We start from the raw sequence: 17,137 nt of genomic DNA, 5'->3' as shown, positions 1-17,137 counted from the left end.
GGGGTGAGAGAAAGAAAATTGAATTTGGGGGCCCACCAGAGGACAGGTTCTAGTAAATATCCCACCCTTTCAGTCTGGACCTCCAAAGGGCTTACTAGGAGTAAGAGCAACCTGAAATCAGACAACTCACCATGACTAAAGCCAAGTTTGAATCAATTCAGTCTTTGAGTAGATTGATGGTTGCACCTACCATAACTGCTTTTCAGAAGCAAAAATAAATGCTCTCCAGATGAATTAACATCAGTCTGAGGTTCTAAATTCTGCATTCAGATTTATCTTCTTATCTGCCATCATAGGTTCACTTACTACTCACAGTGCTGCTCTTGAACCCTCTCTTCATTTCTGGCACCTTGGAACCTCTATGTCTTCATTTCTTTCACTTAGTTATTTATCACAATTTTTAAATAACATATTGCTGAGAATTATTACGTCTGAAAGGGGAAGAGGAACCTTCTAGAATAGGTCCTACTGACATGTTGCCCGAAGTCCAAATCCCCTGGAAAAATCTTTTGCCTCAGTTACCAAATCTCTTTAACTCAAAATACATAATTTCTTAAAAAGTCTTCCCTAAATACTGAAGAGATATCTATCAAATACATCCTTATCTCTTCTTCTTTCCTTTTTTCTATGTTATTTCTTAATATTTCTATGATACGTGAAATAAAACTCAAAACTACCAATTTTTCTACTTGTTACAAGGTTTTAGAAAACATCTAGAGGAAGGGATTGGTACTGAGTTCTAACCTAGGTTTCAAGAAAATTCCTGCTACTCCACCATGTACTTCTTTCTCCTGACTTCATACGCCCACCCTTCTGTGACACCTTAATTTGTATTTTGGACCAGTAATTCACAAGAAAAACATAAAGGACAAAGAGAATTAGAGAGGATAGAACACATTTTCTAAAAATAAATGTCTTAGGAATTGATCAATGAGAAAAATCCTCCATCAGTCAATTCACTTAGCATGTTTAATGTAACTTTTATGAATCCAAAACGCAACCATGCTGGCACCCTGATCTTGGACTTTCAGCTTCCATAGTTTCAAAACTGTGAGAAAAAATATTTTTTAAGTTATTCAGTCTATGCTATTTTGTTATGGCAGTCCAAACTAATAAAGATAAGGAGTTTATCTATTTTGTTAATAGTTTCAAAAAACTAAACTTTAGCTTTGTTTTATTTTCTCTATTACTTGTTTTCTTTTTTTTAAAGATCTTATTTATTGGCCTGAAAGTGAGAGAGAGCACAGAGGGAAAGAAAGAGACAGACTCTCCACTGAGCCAAGAGTTCGACTCTGCCCTCAATCCCAGGACCCCGGAGACCACGACCTGAGCTGAAGGCAGATGACCAACTGACTGAGCCACTGAGGTTTCCCTCTATTATTTGTTTCCTAATCATTGATTTCTTATTATTTTTCCTTCCTCTTCTTACATTGTTTCATTTTTTTCTTTTTTTTCAAGCTTCTTAAAGTAGAAATGTAGATAATCAATTTTAAACTTCTCTTCATTTTCTAATATATACTCTTAAAGTAAAAATTTATCTCATCACTGCTTCAGGTGCATCCTGCAAATGTTGATGTTTCTCATTTTCATTCATTTTATTTGAAAGGTCTCTTATGATTCCTCCTTTTACCTATTTATGTATTGTTTAGTTTCCAAATACTTGGCATAGTAAATACCAAATATGTATAGGTGGGTAGCTAGCTAAGTAGGTAGATAGATATAGAGATAGAGAGATGGTAGATAGATAACTAATTCTGTAAAGGTCAGAAAATATACTCTGTGTGATTTCTATTCTTCCACATTTATTGAGACATGTTTCATAGTTCAGTATGTTTTTTCTCAGCAAACATTCATGTGCACTTTTAAAAAATGCATATTATGCAATTGCTGGACTTACTGTTCTATAAAGGTAAATGAGGTAAGTTGGTTGATTGTATTGTTCTGATCATCCATATCCTTGCTGATTTTTGTATAATGTTCTATCAAGTGCTCAGTTATTCTATTAATATGGATTTGATCATTTCTCTCTTTGGTGCTTTCAATTTTGCCTTATGTATTTTAGAGCTCTGTTATTTAGTGCATACACATTTAGGATTGATGTCTTCTTTGTTTGTTATTATTTATTTGACAGAAAGAGACACAACGAGAGAGGGAGCACAAGCAGGGGGAGTGGGAGAAGGAGAAGCAGGCTTACTGTGGAACAGGGAGCCTAATGCGGAGCTTGATCCTGAGACCCTGGGATCATGATCTGAGCAGAAGGAAGATGCTTAACGACTAAGCCACCCAGGTGCCCCAGGATTGATGTCTTCTTGATGAAATGATCCCTTTGCCATTTGTCTCTTTAATTCTGGTAATCTCCTTGTTTTGAGGTATATGCTGCATGGTATAGTCACTCTAGCTTCCCTACAATTTGGGTCCGCTTTTTATATATTTTTCCCAATGCTTTAACATTCAACCTACTTGTGAGTCTGCTTCTATTGACTGTTATTTTTTTTCTCCTGATTATGGGTCTCATTATCCTGTTTCTTCACATGCCTTGTAATATTTCATTCAATGTAGATTTTTCATATAAAAGAATTTCCAGGGATGTTTTGTTTTTGTTTTTCCAGTTGAGTGCAAGTCTTTTTCTCTGACAGATGACCAGAATGAGGATTTGATCATTCAGATCTCATCAAGAGTCAAACTGATCTAGGGCTGAGCTGTAGTGTTAATTACATTGACTGTACCTCTGATATCTGATGGAAACAAAAACATTTCACTTTGCCATTTAGTCCAACCTCAGTTTCCTACACATCCACTGTGGAGTGCTAGTCTCTTCTATTTTGTCATTGTTTGAACTATGACACCTGTTGAGACACAGGTGTGATATAGCCTTGGCTCATTTTGAAATTCAAACACTGAAATTGTGTAATTCTTCTTTTTTCCAGCCTTGCCTACACTGACAATTTTACTGTTTAACACTGGTGTAGGGGGTGGGGATGGGGGAAGTTGATTGTTAAGCCAAGCCATTTGTTTGCATTTGAGGCACTTCTAAATTCCAGTCTATCTGGAAACCCATACTGTTATTAGTGTCTTGATTGTTTTTCCTCAAGTCTATAAAGTCTCTTCATCTATGAGAGACCTGCTTCACCATAAACCAGGAGCTTTCCTCCCGATATGAAAGCAGTTGCAGCTCTCTGCTCACCATCACTTCCTATAAGTCAGTTCAATAAAGTTTAATCTGCCCACTGTTCTTCCACAATTGCCAAAGACTTTCATTTTAGCAGGTTTTTTGTTATTTTTACCATAGGATTAATGGTATTGTGTATGCTATATTTTTTTTTAAGATTTTATTTATTTATTTGACAGACAGAGATCACAAGTAGGCAGAGAGGCAGACAGAGAGAGAGGAAAAGAAGCAGACTCTCTGCTGGGCAGAGAGCCCGATGTGGGGCTTGATCCCAGGACCCTGAGATCATGACCTGAGCCGAAGGCAGAGGCTTTAGCCCACTGAGCCACCCAGGCGCCCCTGTATGCTATATTTTAATTAGAAGCAGAAGTCGTAATGTTGTTTGTAATAACAGAAAATTGGAAACAATTCAAATGGCTATTATTAAATGATTTTTAATTAAATTATTATGTAATCACCAAAAGAACACTATGAAGCTATGTGAAAGCATGAGGAAACTCTTTATTTGTATAATAATATTCCCATGGTATATTAAGTGAAAAAATCAAAGTGTAAAATAGGGTATACAATGCTCTACCTTTTGTATAAAAGAGGGAAGAAAAGCCATCTATATTCATATAGATTTAAGGCACGTATACATTCATTTCATCTTCATATATATAAATTCTGAAAAGATACAAAAGAAATGAGTAAAAATGTTTACCTCATTGTATTTTGAATGTCTTAATTCTTAAGACTCAGTTTTCACATCTGTAGAATGAGATTAAAAATACTCTCCTCAAAGAGTTATGCAATAAAATAAACATAAAACATTTGGCTTACTTCAGGATATCAGGTTCTGGATAAATGATTAACACAATGACCTTTGTATTGGCTTATTCCCAGAGAGTCTTTCATTTATGTTTATGTGTTTTTGTGTGTCAATTACACACTCTAAATTAGTCACTCAAATATGTTACATTTGCAACAGCCTATTTTTTTCCTTTGGTGGATTATAAACAGCGACTGTCTTTCCAAGGCCTATCCACCTAATAACCTAGTATGCAATATCATATAGCCTATAAGAAAAAAAATGAATGTTTCCCATCACATGGTGATTGAGATGATGATATCAAGAACCTCCAAATCGACCAATACCATCTCTGCTAATGGTACAGAGTATACACAGGAGCCTGCATATCGCTAAAGAGAAGAGCCTAGTACTCTAAATTCCTCACCATCACTGATTTATTTCAAAGACAGTAAAGAAATCATAAAAGACAAAATGTTTATTGCCTCCTCTTTCCCAAAGCAGAATAGTTCAATAGTACTTTTGACATTAAAAGGCTCCATCTGGGGCACCTGGGTGGCTCAGTGGGTTAAAGCCTCTGCCTTCAGCTCAGGTCATGATCCCAGGATCCTGGGATCGAGCCCCAAATCGGGCTCTCTGCTCGGCAGGGAGCCTGCTTCCTCCTCTCTCTGCCTGCCTCTCTGCCTACTTGTGATCTCTCTCTCTGTCTGTCAAATAAATAAATAAAAATTTTTTTAAAAGGCTCCATCTGGTTCTTTAAATACATAATCCATTAAAAAGACTAATCCCATGGGGCACCTGGGTGGCTCAGTCGGTTAAGCATCAGACTCTTGGTTTCAGCTCAGGTCATGATCTTAGGGTCATGAGATGAGGCTCCCCACTAAGCAGGGAGCCTGGTTCCCTTCTCTTTCTTTCTCTCTAAAATAAATAAATCTTTTTTTAAAGGCTGATCCATGACTTTTGAGCATACTAGACATTAAAACACACACACACATATATACACACTCAGATTAGAGAGGGGCCTTAACACAGCATACTCAGATAGGGAAGAGAGCACTATAGAAACAAGTCTAATGGAAGGAGGTCATTAACCAGCTTGAACTAAAGTTCTCAAGCAACCCAACTGCCAGTAACTCTCAGCTTGGAGTTTCTGGGACCACTGGGCTATGAGTTCAAATAAGGCACCGCAGAGCTAGGAGGCTGCTCTTAGGGCTTAGATATCGCTCCTCTCAGTACCAACACTTCACCTAGGCCACAGTGATTTCTTTGTTGCCTGGAGAGGGAATAGAACAAAAAATTTCCAACTGGTGACAGGGATCTACAGCAAGAAGTACATTTTACATTGAGTCCAGTACACACATGACTATGTGAGTATCAAAACACGGGAAATATTTTGTGAAACATTTCATAGAATGTTATTTAACCCTTACTAAGAGCAATTCATTCTGATATTTTCTATTCTGTTCTATTTCATTTAATTTGGGGGGGAGGGAGAGGAAAGAAATTTCTTTCCAGGACAAATAACACTAGCCTAGAAGAAAAGATTATCCATTTTTCTCCCACTGTCTTCCAAGTATGTGCATTTAAAAAAAACTTCCGGGCAAGTCTTCCCAGTGCCATCTACTGTACCCTCTGGGTATTGCAAATGACTTTTTTTTTTTCCTGGCACAGAAATTTTTTTAAGCATGAGATTAAATCAGACAACTCTACATACCAATATGTGTTTCTTTGCCCAAAGTAGAAATGGCTCTGAAACAGTTTAAGAAGTTTAGATTAATAGCTAACATGCAAATCCAGCTTTGAATTCTAAGACACAAAGACTTCATCTCCAATTCCAGAGGATGGGCTTTCCAAGTCAGAGAACATCCATATGATGGGACCTCAGGAGCACAACTGACCGTGCAATCAGTGGCTTTGAGAGTGACAAACTTAAATTCAGGACATTCTAGACTAGCATTTCACAGAAAGTCGCTGTGGTCTATCAAATACAATATAAGCAAGGAATCTCTCTATAGTCCCTTGTCAAACCTATGCCTGTATTTTTTTTTTAAACTAAAGCAACTCGTGAGTGTTTACTGTACCCTAAATATTCCAAATGCTCTTTAAAATTATATATGACGCAATGTTGTTGTAATGCAAACTAAAATGTAGAAATCTCTTCTATTTCTTTGGAATGATGCAGAATTTTCATTTTGACAAGTCACCATAGTTTATAGAGTACAATTTTTATATTCACTATATGTAAATTTCCTCTACCACTTTGCTTAGGGAGTTATAGCTTTCAATTCATTTCTGACCAACATGTGCTTTTGATACGAATAACCTTTGGAAGTGTCTTTGTGATTGCTCCACTGTCTGCTTAAATAATCATGAAAGAGGCTACGCTGATATTTTTGCAAATAAGAGCATATGTCCATCCAGTAAAACCACTGCTTTGCCACTGAGACACATCCAACAACATGAAATTTCTCCCAAATATTTTACATGTGAATATAGGAATAGAATGAGGAAAATGGAAGGGTTTATAACAGTTTTAGTCACAACTCAAAAGCTGGAATTTTTATGAGATGCCTTTAATTTGAAAGTGAAGAGAAAAATTATCGAAGCCTGAGATCTTTCCTCTTTTTTTTAGCTCTTTGGATGTAAACAACTGATTTTTTTTCCCTAAGTGATTTGACATAACCTATTTTCAGAGTACATAATGAGGGCATGGGTCAATGACGCAGAGAAATCATAATGAAGTGGTATTCTCCTGTAATAATTATTCACAAAAATTCAAAAGGCTCACACTGGGACCACTCCTTCTTTTAAATTATATTATCATATGTAAGTTGTTATTACCCCGATATGCCAAGGGTTCATTACATCTTCAGTTTCCAACTGCAATTTTGAGGGAGGCTGAACTTTCTGGATTTTTTGTCAATTATTAATATGATTAATATTTCAACAGCAAAGTCAAGAAAGTAAGTGTAGACTTACTTATTAGTTATTAGAACAATGGTTCTAATAACTAACAGCTAAGAGACATTCAATGATTCTAACTTGCTCTAAAACTGCCAAGGGTTAGGACAGGGGCTCCATTCTTTCACAAGACTCTTCTTGTCCCGAAATATTTTCTGCTCTATCTTACATATGATTTGTGAGTCAGAAATTTAACTGAGACATTTCTATGTAGATTCAGATCATCCTTCCCAAAGGGAATCCAAGGGGCAGCTGGCAAGTAATCATCCATTAAAATATGTAAAGAAATGACATTTTTCTCACACTGATTTCTTACAGAGGAGCAACTTTTTTCTTTCTGGTTTATTTAAAACAGATGTCAAATTAAAATGCCAAATAGCTTTAAATATTAGCATTTTACCTTATAACCTGACAACTGCATCACTTTAAATACCTGCCAAAAAAGCTCAACTCAGTTATAAACACCTGGGATTCGCCTGCTTGCTCCTAAGCATGTACACAAAAATATTCGTCATATGTATCTGTGACACTCCAAAGTGACAAGGTGTGGCTGTAACAACTCTTCATCAGGGAACTGCCAATAGCTACTTGATAAGTGCCTGCTTCTTCCTGGGAATTGCTTCATTTGAGTTCAATTATTCCTGGGAATCGTTTCATTCAAGACCAATTTTTCCTGGGAATTGCATCTTTCAAGACCAATTCAGGAGACACCAGAGTCTTTTCCACAAGGCCAAGTAAAAAAATATTCCCTGTGGGGCGCCTGGGTGGCTCAGGTCATGATCTCAGGGTCCTGGGATCGAGCCCCGCATCGAGCCCCGCATCAGGCTCTCTGCTCCGCAGGGAGCCTGCTTCCTCCTCTCTCTGCCTGCCTCTCTGCCTACTTGTGATCTCTCTCTCTGTCAAATAAATAAATAAAATCTTTAAAAAAAAATATTCCCTGTATTGCTCAGTGCCTATAAATTAATAAGACAAAGGTAGGCCAATCAAGCAGCAGACTCACCCTGATCCTCTGCCTTGTTCTGTGGTGCTGGGAAGAGGGCAGAGCTTTCTCTAAGGACTGGCATGTTCAAAGATGAAGATATGTGAAAACAGGGCAATGCTTTAATAAAATTATGCTTTTTACCAAAAAGAAAAAAGTCAGCAATAGATTATGCTATTCACAAAATGATTATAGGATTTACAAAAACACTAATTTGTGCTTTGATTTGCTAATTGTATATATGTCTAAGCTCGTGTGGAAATGACTTCAAATATCCAAACTTGAGATTCTTCATCTATCTTACTTCTTCTTTTCCTCCTGAACTCTGGAGGACACAGAAACATATATTTAAGATTTTCTGTCTTAGAGGAACCCAAGTCTGGTAAGGAAGAAAACACCAACACACAGAAAAACAACACAAATCACACAAAACAGAACAAATTCAGGTCACAACTTAAGAGCTATAGGAAGTCGAGCTATATAGCCCCAAATAGGAGTGGCTCTGATATACAATTAGCCACATACTAATTATGCAAATAGGAAGAATAAGTCTGGGAAAACACGGAAAAGGAAGTTGAACAACAACCTGTAATCAGGAGACAAACACTAAAACCTAGGTGAAATTTTTCAGTGTGGGAAAGTGAGTCAACTTTCAATCTCCAAACTGTCTTTACCAGCAAGTTTACAGTGGTTCTAGACCCTTCCTTCATTCCAGTCCAGAGTTCTAGACAGCACTGCCCCTGCTGCGCCCCCCCCACGGGGGGGGGGGGGGGGGAGGGAATGAAGGGAGGGCCTACCCACCAGCTCCTCACAGTCCCAAGACACCTCCCATCTCAACTCTGATGTGTGCTCAAACCCAGGAGGTTCCTCTACTCCACCCATCTTCGCCTTGTAATTTCTAAAAAGCCGATTCAGCACATCTCTCAGATGGACCATGTACGGGCTTTTGTCAGATCTTGGGGCTTTGTCTCTTCATGAACAGACACTCCCTCATAGACTAAGACTTAAGAGCTGGAAGGTGGGGTAGTAACTGCGGGAAAGAAATCACGTTCGCCCATAGAAGAATGGCCTAAATTGGCCCATGGCAATGGCACACTAATTTTATAAGGAAAAGTCAATGCTTTCACGCTAATGGTGGCAATCATGGGAAATCCATTTCTGAGGCTAGATCTCCTCTGTCAGGATGAATCATCATCTTTGCTTCACATAAAACTCACCTAAGGAAAGATGAGCATGAGAGCAAGCATGCCTGCAGTTCCACACTGGCTGCTCTTCGCAGGAATCATGAACCAAGTTACCTGAGCAGGTAACAGCTACTGAGGCTTGACGCTCCTTTCCCAACATGGACGGGCCTGCTCTGGCAGTTTTAATTCTCCATCCACTGCATCTCCAGATATCACAATACCCAACGAAACGTGGACAGTGAGACCTCATAAGCCGAGATCAAGCTTCCAAAAGAATTGAGCAGCCCGGGATCTTCTCCAAAAAGCCTATTCGTGGTCCCCTTTCATGGTGTGTGTGCACGGGGAAAGGGGGGGGGGGGGCGCTGTAGACTTCATTCATACTCTTTCTTTCTGAATAATCTGGGTCTCTCCCACCCCAAATTGAGTAACTGCCTTGTGATTTCCCACCTGTGGAAGAGAGGAAGAAGCGGGCAGAGCCCAGGTGCCTCACCCTTTGCCGCGGTGCAGATGGCTGGACACCCACATCCAGGGCCCTCGGAGAAGCCCCAGGCAGCCTTGGCAAGAGCAAAATTTGTCTCCCCCACCACCTCCAACCGTAGCCCTTGGTTGAAAATGGTCGATTCAGAAAGGGAATTCAAGGAGGCGTTGGCTGAGTTTGCCTTTGCGGGAAGAAAGAAGCAGGAACTTGACCAGTCCCAGTGGCCCCACCTGCTCGCCCTCTCTGAACCCAAATTCCAAGGAGGAAACAGGCCCTGCGCCACCCTGCTGCCCCGGAAAGCCTCGCAAGGAACTGGAATCTCCACGGCCTGAAGTAAAATCTTCAAATCGTTGGGAACGTCTGTTTTTCTGATAATTAAAGTACATATATATATATGTATACATATATATATATATATGCACAGATGTATACATACATACATACATACAATAGTACTGTCGAACTAGTCCAAGTAGAAATCACAATAGCGGCAAAAACAATCCTTTAACCCCACTCATCCCCAGAACTCAGGGAGCCGAGGCCTGAGGCTTTGCATCCTGTTCAGGTCACCAGGCTCAGCTTCCCCCAGCTCTGACCCCGCGCGGAAGCGTTAGGGTGGCGACGGGGGGCCCCGGGCGTTTGGGGACCGAGGGGATTCCAGGCGCTCCGGTGTGCTTGGGGCACTGCGGAGCCCAGGATCTCCAGTACCTGGGGGGCGGCGGGGCGCGATCGAGGGAACCGGGTCCCAGGGAAGTTCTGGCTACCGGGGAGGCCCCGCGCGCCCCGCCCGCAGCACTGGGGGCGGCCGGACAGCGAGGAGCCGCCCCCTCCGTAACTTTCTCAGTAGCTTCAGGGAAGAGGCGGAGTGTGGCGTGCAGTTAAAAGGCGTCGCAGGGCAGGCAGGTGTGGAAGACCCGACTCGCCCGGCGCGCTCCGCTCCCCGGACTCTCAGCCAGTCGGCGGCGCCGCAGCGCACAGCGAGCGCCGAGGCAGCCCCCGCCAGCACCAGCCCAGACTCCGCGGGAGCGCCGCGACCTCGAGCGCGCCCTCCCGCACAGGTGAGGCCGCGACACCGGCTCCCAACCCGCAGCGCCTCGGGACGGCCTGGGCTGGGGGACCCCGCTTCGGGAGGGACCGCGGGACGGCCTGGGCTGGGGGACCCGGCGCCGGGAGGGACCCCGGGACGGCCATCTGGGGGACCTGGACGCGGCCGGGGAACCCGGATCCCCCCAACTAGACCCGGCGTGCGCTGAGGTCTCCGCATCGTCCTTGTCCCAGGCAGTCGCGACAGCGGACCTGGGGCGGAGGGCAGGGGGCGAGTGCGAACTTGGGGAAAGGAAGTTCCTTCAGCCGAGCTCTGAAATCTGAATCGGGCTGTTCAGGCGGGATTGCAGCGGCGCGCCGGGGAGGGGGACGTGGTCACAGAACCCCAGAGGCGCGCGAGCGGGGGGAGGGGAAGCCAGCCAGTCGGGGACAGGTCGACCTCGGCGTGATTGATTGTGGATAATATTCCTCCGAGGAAATTCTCGCACAGCCGCCGGGTGGCTCTAACTGCAGCCACCACGAGTTTTTAATTGGCTGAAGGCTTAGTTCATGAAGAAAAATCAATTTCGTTTGCGAAGCAGGAAGCCTTCCCAGGAGGAAACTGACCTTTACCTCCTCACACTGCCTTTGCAAAGAAAATCCCTCAGGTCGAGGTCCGGCAGAGATTGCCTAGAACTCCTGCCTCTGTGAGCCCAGAGACCCAGACCGCAGCCTAAATCTGAGTTAAGAGTTTGGTTGCTTCTCTTTCTCCTAAACAATCAAGAACGTTTATCTCCAGGTGGCTTTTCCAGCTGGAAGGAAAGCTTTAGGACAGTCGTTTACAAATGAGGTAGTGTGCCGCTGAGAAACGTACTCTTTAGGATGGCTGCTTTGACCTTTCAGTGTTCCCTCAGTGAAGGGGGGAAATAAGCCTAAATGGTGTGTGTCTTTCAGTTTTCTGACAGCCGGACCCATATGACCATGACCATTTACTTGTGACTCTGTCTTGAAATGTTTGGTGACAGCCATGTCCCCATTAGCCCTTTGAGCCTCTTTCAAAACTAGCGTGCTCAGTCAGGCGCAATTACAGACACCTGTGAGGGGGTGGGGGCGCTCTGTGGGGAGGTCAACCATCCAGAAAGTAAGGATTGAGAAGTGAAGGGGTAAAGAATTCCTTTTGCCTTTTCTGCAACCTGGTGATTCACCCAGTGCCTTCTCTGAAGAACAGAACCAGCTCCTCAACTCACTGCTGGCAGAACTCCAAACAATTACAGGGTGGTGTGGGCCAGATAGGAGCCTGCCCATGACCCATCTGCCAGGTCAAGAAAGGCAAGAGAGCAGCTCCCTGGATGATTTGAATATTGAGAACAATTCCATCTTGAGCCCTAACCTCTCTCTCATTTGGGGAGCACATTTTAATTTGCTCCTCTTCCTAAAAGGATCTTTAAAACAGGCAGTTGCAACTCAACCAAGAACTTTAAAAAACAACAATCATACAGGGTGTGCTTCGAACTAAATTTTTCTCAGCCGATGATGATTGGACTGGTTTACAGAAGAGGGTGTGATCTTCGGTACTCTGGAAGAGGCAAAGGCATAAGCCCCACCCATAGGTTTTTGGCCAGATGTATTGAATTAAACCATGGACAGTTTAGTTCAGTGAGTGTTCTGCTTTCCAGTAGGTAAGTGCCAGAGAAGAACTGGATTGTCTAAATTTCATAAAACTGTTTGGTTAAAAGATGAATTTTGGTTCACCTAAGGACCTCCCAGACAGTCTGTGTCTGAAGAGTCAGGGCTGAACTGGGCACTAAACCCTGGTTTCTTCCAGTTGATGTGTCTCTTGTGGAGCTGAGTAGGGCTAAATGTTTCTCGAGCACATTTCAATTGTACATAGTTTTCCTGGCTGTGACTCTTCTCCACCTCTCTCCTGCCTCCTCTGGGCAAGGTCGCTTTGGATGGCTTCAGCCAGACCTTGATGCCCCACTGTTGAGACCAAGATGAGGCACAGTGATGAGAGGTATTCATTCCATGCCTGCTTAGGAAGTCCATCAGGAAACAGGACCCAACTTGCTCAAAATGAGGAGAGCATTTAACATAAGAGAAGAAGGAGGATTTACTATCAGCTTAGAAGGGGTGGAAAACAGATCACTCACCAGAATTGTAAAGAGGTGGAATCCTGTTTACAAGAGGGGTTGATTGAGACAGACGGGGTGTAACTATGAATAAACGAAGACACCTCCTATCCTGGGCTGAAGAGAAGGCCTCTGTCTCATGAAACATTGATCCACAGGCTTCTCCAAATCCCTTTTCAATGAGTAATACATTACCCCAGCTGGCTTTGGTTCTGCACTTTGATACAGTGACTCACCCTGTAGGGCCAGTGATGGGGGGGACCACTGAGTTAAATATTCTGTCATTTTTCTTAATGTGCCTCTTTAGAAACTCTTCTAAATTAAAACCAAAACCCACAATAAAAATGTACAGTTACAACAATTACCAAACAGGTATCTATCAGTACTGACCGAGCAATCAGTCCCAGCATGGCAGTGAGGACCACCAATCCATACAAAAAGTTTGCCAAAATCCATGCAGAGTAACTTCGCTCCACAGATAGACTGATTCTAACCTGTTCCTTTCTATGTAGAAAAAGGAAGTGAAGCCTTTTGTGAAATTTTAACTTGGGAGTGCCTTAAATATAAACTTACCGTTGGTACCAGTCATTTCATTACTGCACCCCAAGTCCATGAAAGTGAACTGAAATTTTTTTTTTATATTTTATTTATTTATTTGACAGAGAGAGAGATCACAAGTAGGCAGAGAGGCAGGCAGAGAGAGAGGGAGAAACAGGCTCCTCACTGAGCAGAGAGCCTGATGCGGGGCTCGATCCCAGGACCCTGAGATCATGACCTGAGCCGAAGGCAGAGGCTTAAACCACTGAGCCACCCAGTCGCCCCGAACTGAAATATTTTTAAGAAAAGTGGCACAAGGGCTCCTGGGTGGATCAGTTGGTTAAGCATCTGCCTTCGGCTCAGGTCATGATCCCAGGGTCCTGGGATTGAGGCCCCTATCAGGCTCCCTGGAGAGCCTGCTTCCTTCACTCCCTCTGCCTATTTGTGCTCTTTCTCTCTGTCAGATAAATAAATAAAATCTAAAAAGAAAAAAGAGAGAGAGGAAGGAAGGGAGAGTGGGAGGGAGGGAAGGAAGGAAGGAGGGAGGGAGGAAGGGAAGGAGGGAGAGAGGAAAGAACTCTGCAAGAAGATGTCCCCCTGGCCTTTAAGGAAAGGCTGGCCTCAGCTATTATCAGTCCCCATGGTACCATCCAAAACTTGGGGCTAGCAGGCAGATGCAACAGCTAAGTGCTGATGGAGTGCTGAGTAATTCAAGCAGGATCTGCAGAGAGCTGGGTCAGCACTAATTAGTACCTTTAAGTTAGTGAGTACTTTTGCGTGTAGTGCTCCTCCCCGAACCCCCAAATCTTTATTATGTGCTAAACATCTGGTGAATTATTCAGGTGAATAAGCTACTCTTTATTAGAGAACACATACAAACATGTTTCGGGTGATTTGAGAACTACACATCTAATCCTACGGCAAACTAGGTTGGTTTTGTTTTGACCTTTTTTGGTGAGGTTGTGCAAGAGTTGGTGTTTGCTCAAGAAGAGATTTAAGACTGATGCCTTACCTGGGACCCAAAGAAGTCTCCCAAATTCTGTCCTGACTAGTCACTCCTATATTGTGTTCACTTTGTCTTTTCCAGTGCAGACCACCCGGAGGAGAAGATGGATTGGAGCACACTACAGACTATTCTGGGGGGTGTCAATAAACACTCCACCAGTATTGGGAAGATCTGGCTCACAGTCCTCTTCATTTTTCGCATTATGATCTTGGTAGTAGCCGCAAAGGAAGTGTGGGGAGATGAGCAAGCCGATTTTGTCTGCAACACTCTACAACCTGGGTGCAAAAATGTGTGCTATGATCACTATTTCCCCATCTCTCACATCCGACTCTGGGCCCTTCAGCTGATCTTCGTGTCCACACCAGCTCTCTTGGTGGCCATGCACGTTGCCTACCGGAGACATGAGAAGAAAAGGAAGTTCATTAAGGGAGAGATAAAGAGCGAATTTAAAGACATTGAAGAGATCAAAAGCCAGAAGGTCCGCATTGAAGGGTCCCTGTGGTGGACCTACACCAGCAGCATCTTCTTCCGGGTCATCTTTGAAGCGGTCTTCATGTATGTCTTCTATATCATGTATGACGGGTTCTCCATGCAGCGTTTGGTGAAATGCAACGCGTGGCCTTGTCCCAATACAGTGGACTGCTTTGTTTCCAGGCCCACGGAAAAGACTGTCTTCACGGTTTTTATGATTGCAGTGTCTGGAATTTGCATACTGTTAAATGTCACTGAATTGTGTTATTTGCTAATTAGATATTGTTCTGGAAAGTCAAAAAAACCAGTTTAACACATGACCCAGCCAGCAGATAAAAGAGAGGGAGGAAAGGATGAGGCACAGGTGCTTTGCTGTCTAGGCACGGTCACCAGCATTTCCCAAGATCAAGATTCTTATCTTAAAGGCAACCATTTGCAACGGCTCTAGATCTCAGTGAAACTCCAGATGCCTCCAGCAGAGCTTTACTCTCCTGAAGCTTGAAAACAAAGGCATAATTCTATGCCTATACTATTTGTACTACAATTAGTTCCAGTAAAACCCCATGCTGGAAGGGGTTGTGGGTGTAGGTACTCTCAAATTTTAAATAAAGGACATCAGCATTTGTTTCTCTATCTTTGAGGAAAGGAGAGAAACTCTGAGTTCTAAAGAGGTTGCTGAGAAGTTTGGGTTTCTTCCCTTAGGGCTCCCTTTGCCATATTCCCTGAATTAAAGGTGAACATAGAGATCGTTGATTCTTTTATTCGCTTGGAAAGTTTTAGTCTCTAACAATGGGCAGGCTTATCTAATGCTTCAAACTCTGTCATGCTTTTTTTTTTAAGTGAAAACTTTAAAATGGGTATGTTTTTTTGATCTGCAAGATGTTATGAAGCCGTTAGATGTTCTTCATATTTCAAAGGCTCAGATTATGATATGTGTGCAACTAGACACTATCACTGAATTTAAAATATGGCCTTTCAGTTTTGAAAAACTTGCAATGCCTGAGAAGCTGTTTGCTCTATTGTGGTATGTAGCACATGAAAGCATTTCAGCCTCTCACACGTGAAACCACCTAGAAGTACTTAGTGATGGCTTATAATAGCAAAAGGCCTCGTTTCCAAAATTTAGGTGTAATTCTGCATGAGAAATGTGGACTGGAAGGACCACCAACCACCCCCAACTACAGGCTGGCGCAAGACACCCTCTTTCCTTTACAGTGTTTGCCTTTTCCATTACTGTAGTAAATGGTAGGAACACTGATTTAAAGAGGTTGCTTGGGAATATTGTATTGCCACTGTACAATTTAATGGTGCGGAACAAAATGGAGCTCCAGAGGAGTAGTTACTATATTTTAAAGAACAGATGAAAAGACTAGACTCTAAATTCTGATGATTAAAAATGACTTTCATCTACTTCAAAAGTTTGTTTGCTTCCCATTTCAGTTTTCTTAAGTGAAAATAGAATTGATAGACCTTTATTTTTAAATAGAAACTAGAGTTTAGAAAAATACTTAGCTGTTCTATAGGACAAATTGAACCCTAAAATTATCATTGTGCTTGACGTGGTTTCCAAAACATGGTACTTGACGTATTTTAATGAGGGTAAACATTTTCCTGTTGCCAAGAATAGCATTGTAAAAACATTTTGTAATAATAAATAACAGCTTTCATTACATGCTTGTAACTAAAATAATTTTGTAATGTCTCAAATGTCACTTAAAATATTAAAATATAATTAATTCATAGAATAGCTATTTAAAATCAATTATAGTTTTTAATAGAAGAGCAAATTTTAAATTTTATCTATAGCCTGTTTTGTATGTTAATATTTTCTCTTTTGTAACCCCAGATGGTTAAGTTACCAGGGTATCCGTCTACCACTCTGGGATTCTTCTACCCACTTACAGAAAAGTCTCTGTTACAGAAAACTTGACCGGGTAGGGAGAAGGAGAGATTATTTTGGTCTCACCACATGCTCCCCTCAAACAGGTTTTTGACAAACACACATGCAGTGTGATGTGTGGACTGGCTTTGTAAACTGGAGAATGCCAAGATGGGTTTAGGTGACCCGTTTCGCTCCTAGAAGAATCATGAAAGCTGACGCTTAAAAACGTGATTCATGGTAAAGTTTGGCCAAGGCATGAGAAAAATTCTATAAGGTGTCTTTTCTAAGGGATTTTATTTCTGTATATTTGTATGTAATCAAAGCTGGTCTTGTGAAACTGCTTTTTCTTCCTTAGTGCCCTCTTCTATGGGAAATAAGCCCGACAGATCAGCCTGTCCCTGTGTGTGTGTGTGAGTGCCTGCTGGAAGGCCTGCCTGGCCCTCAAGTGTTCTCCCCCATCAGCCAACAATGCTTCCATCCTTTCAGTAGAATGAACCTTCAGCCCAAGGACCTCAAAGTGTTTTACAC

The 17,137-nt window shown here is 42.3% G+C and overlaps 1 protein-coding gene across 1 annotated transcript; it reads left to right on the top strand.

Moving 5' to 3' along the window:
- Positions 1 to 10,439: 10,439 nt before the first annotated feature.
- Positions 10,440 to 16,467, top strand: GJB2 (gap junction protein beta 2). The gene is made up of 2 exons (XM_045978510.1): positions 10,440 to 10,619; positions 14,338 to 16,467. Exon 2 carries the CDS (start codon positions 14,360 to 14,362, stop codon positions 15,038 to 15,040), a length of 681 nt encoding a protein of 226 aa, XP_045834466.1. The 5' UTR covers positions 10,440 to 10,619; positions 14,338 to 14,359; the 3' UTR covers positions 15,041 to 16,467.
- The last annotated feature ends 670 nt before the right edge of the window (positions 16,468 to 17,137 follow it).

This window comes from Meles meles, chromosome 14 (assembly GCF_922984935.1).
Source record: "Meles meles chromosome 14, mMelMel3.1 paternal haplotype, whole genome shotgun sequence".
NCBI classification, from domain to species: domain Eukaryota; kingdom Metazoa; phylum Chordata; class Mammalia; order Carnivora; family Mustelidae; genus Meles; species Meles meles.
This window is presented reverse-complemented; position numbering and strand designations above follow the sequence as displayed.

Excerpts from the sequence above, each read along its gene's own strand:
- GJB2 (XM_045978510.1), top strand. The coding sequence starts at position 14,360 with ATGGATTGGAGCACACTACAGACTATTCTGGGGGGTGTCAATAAACAC.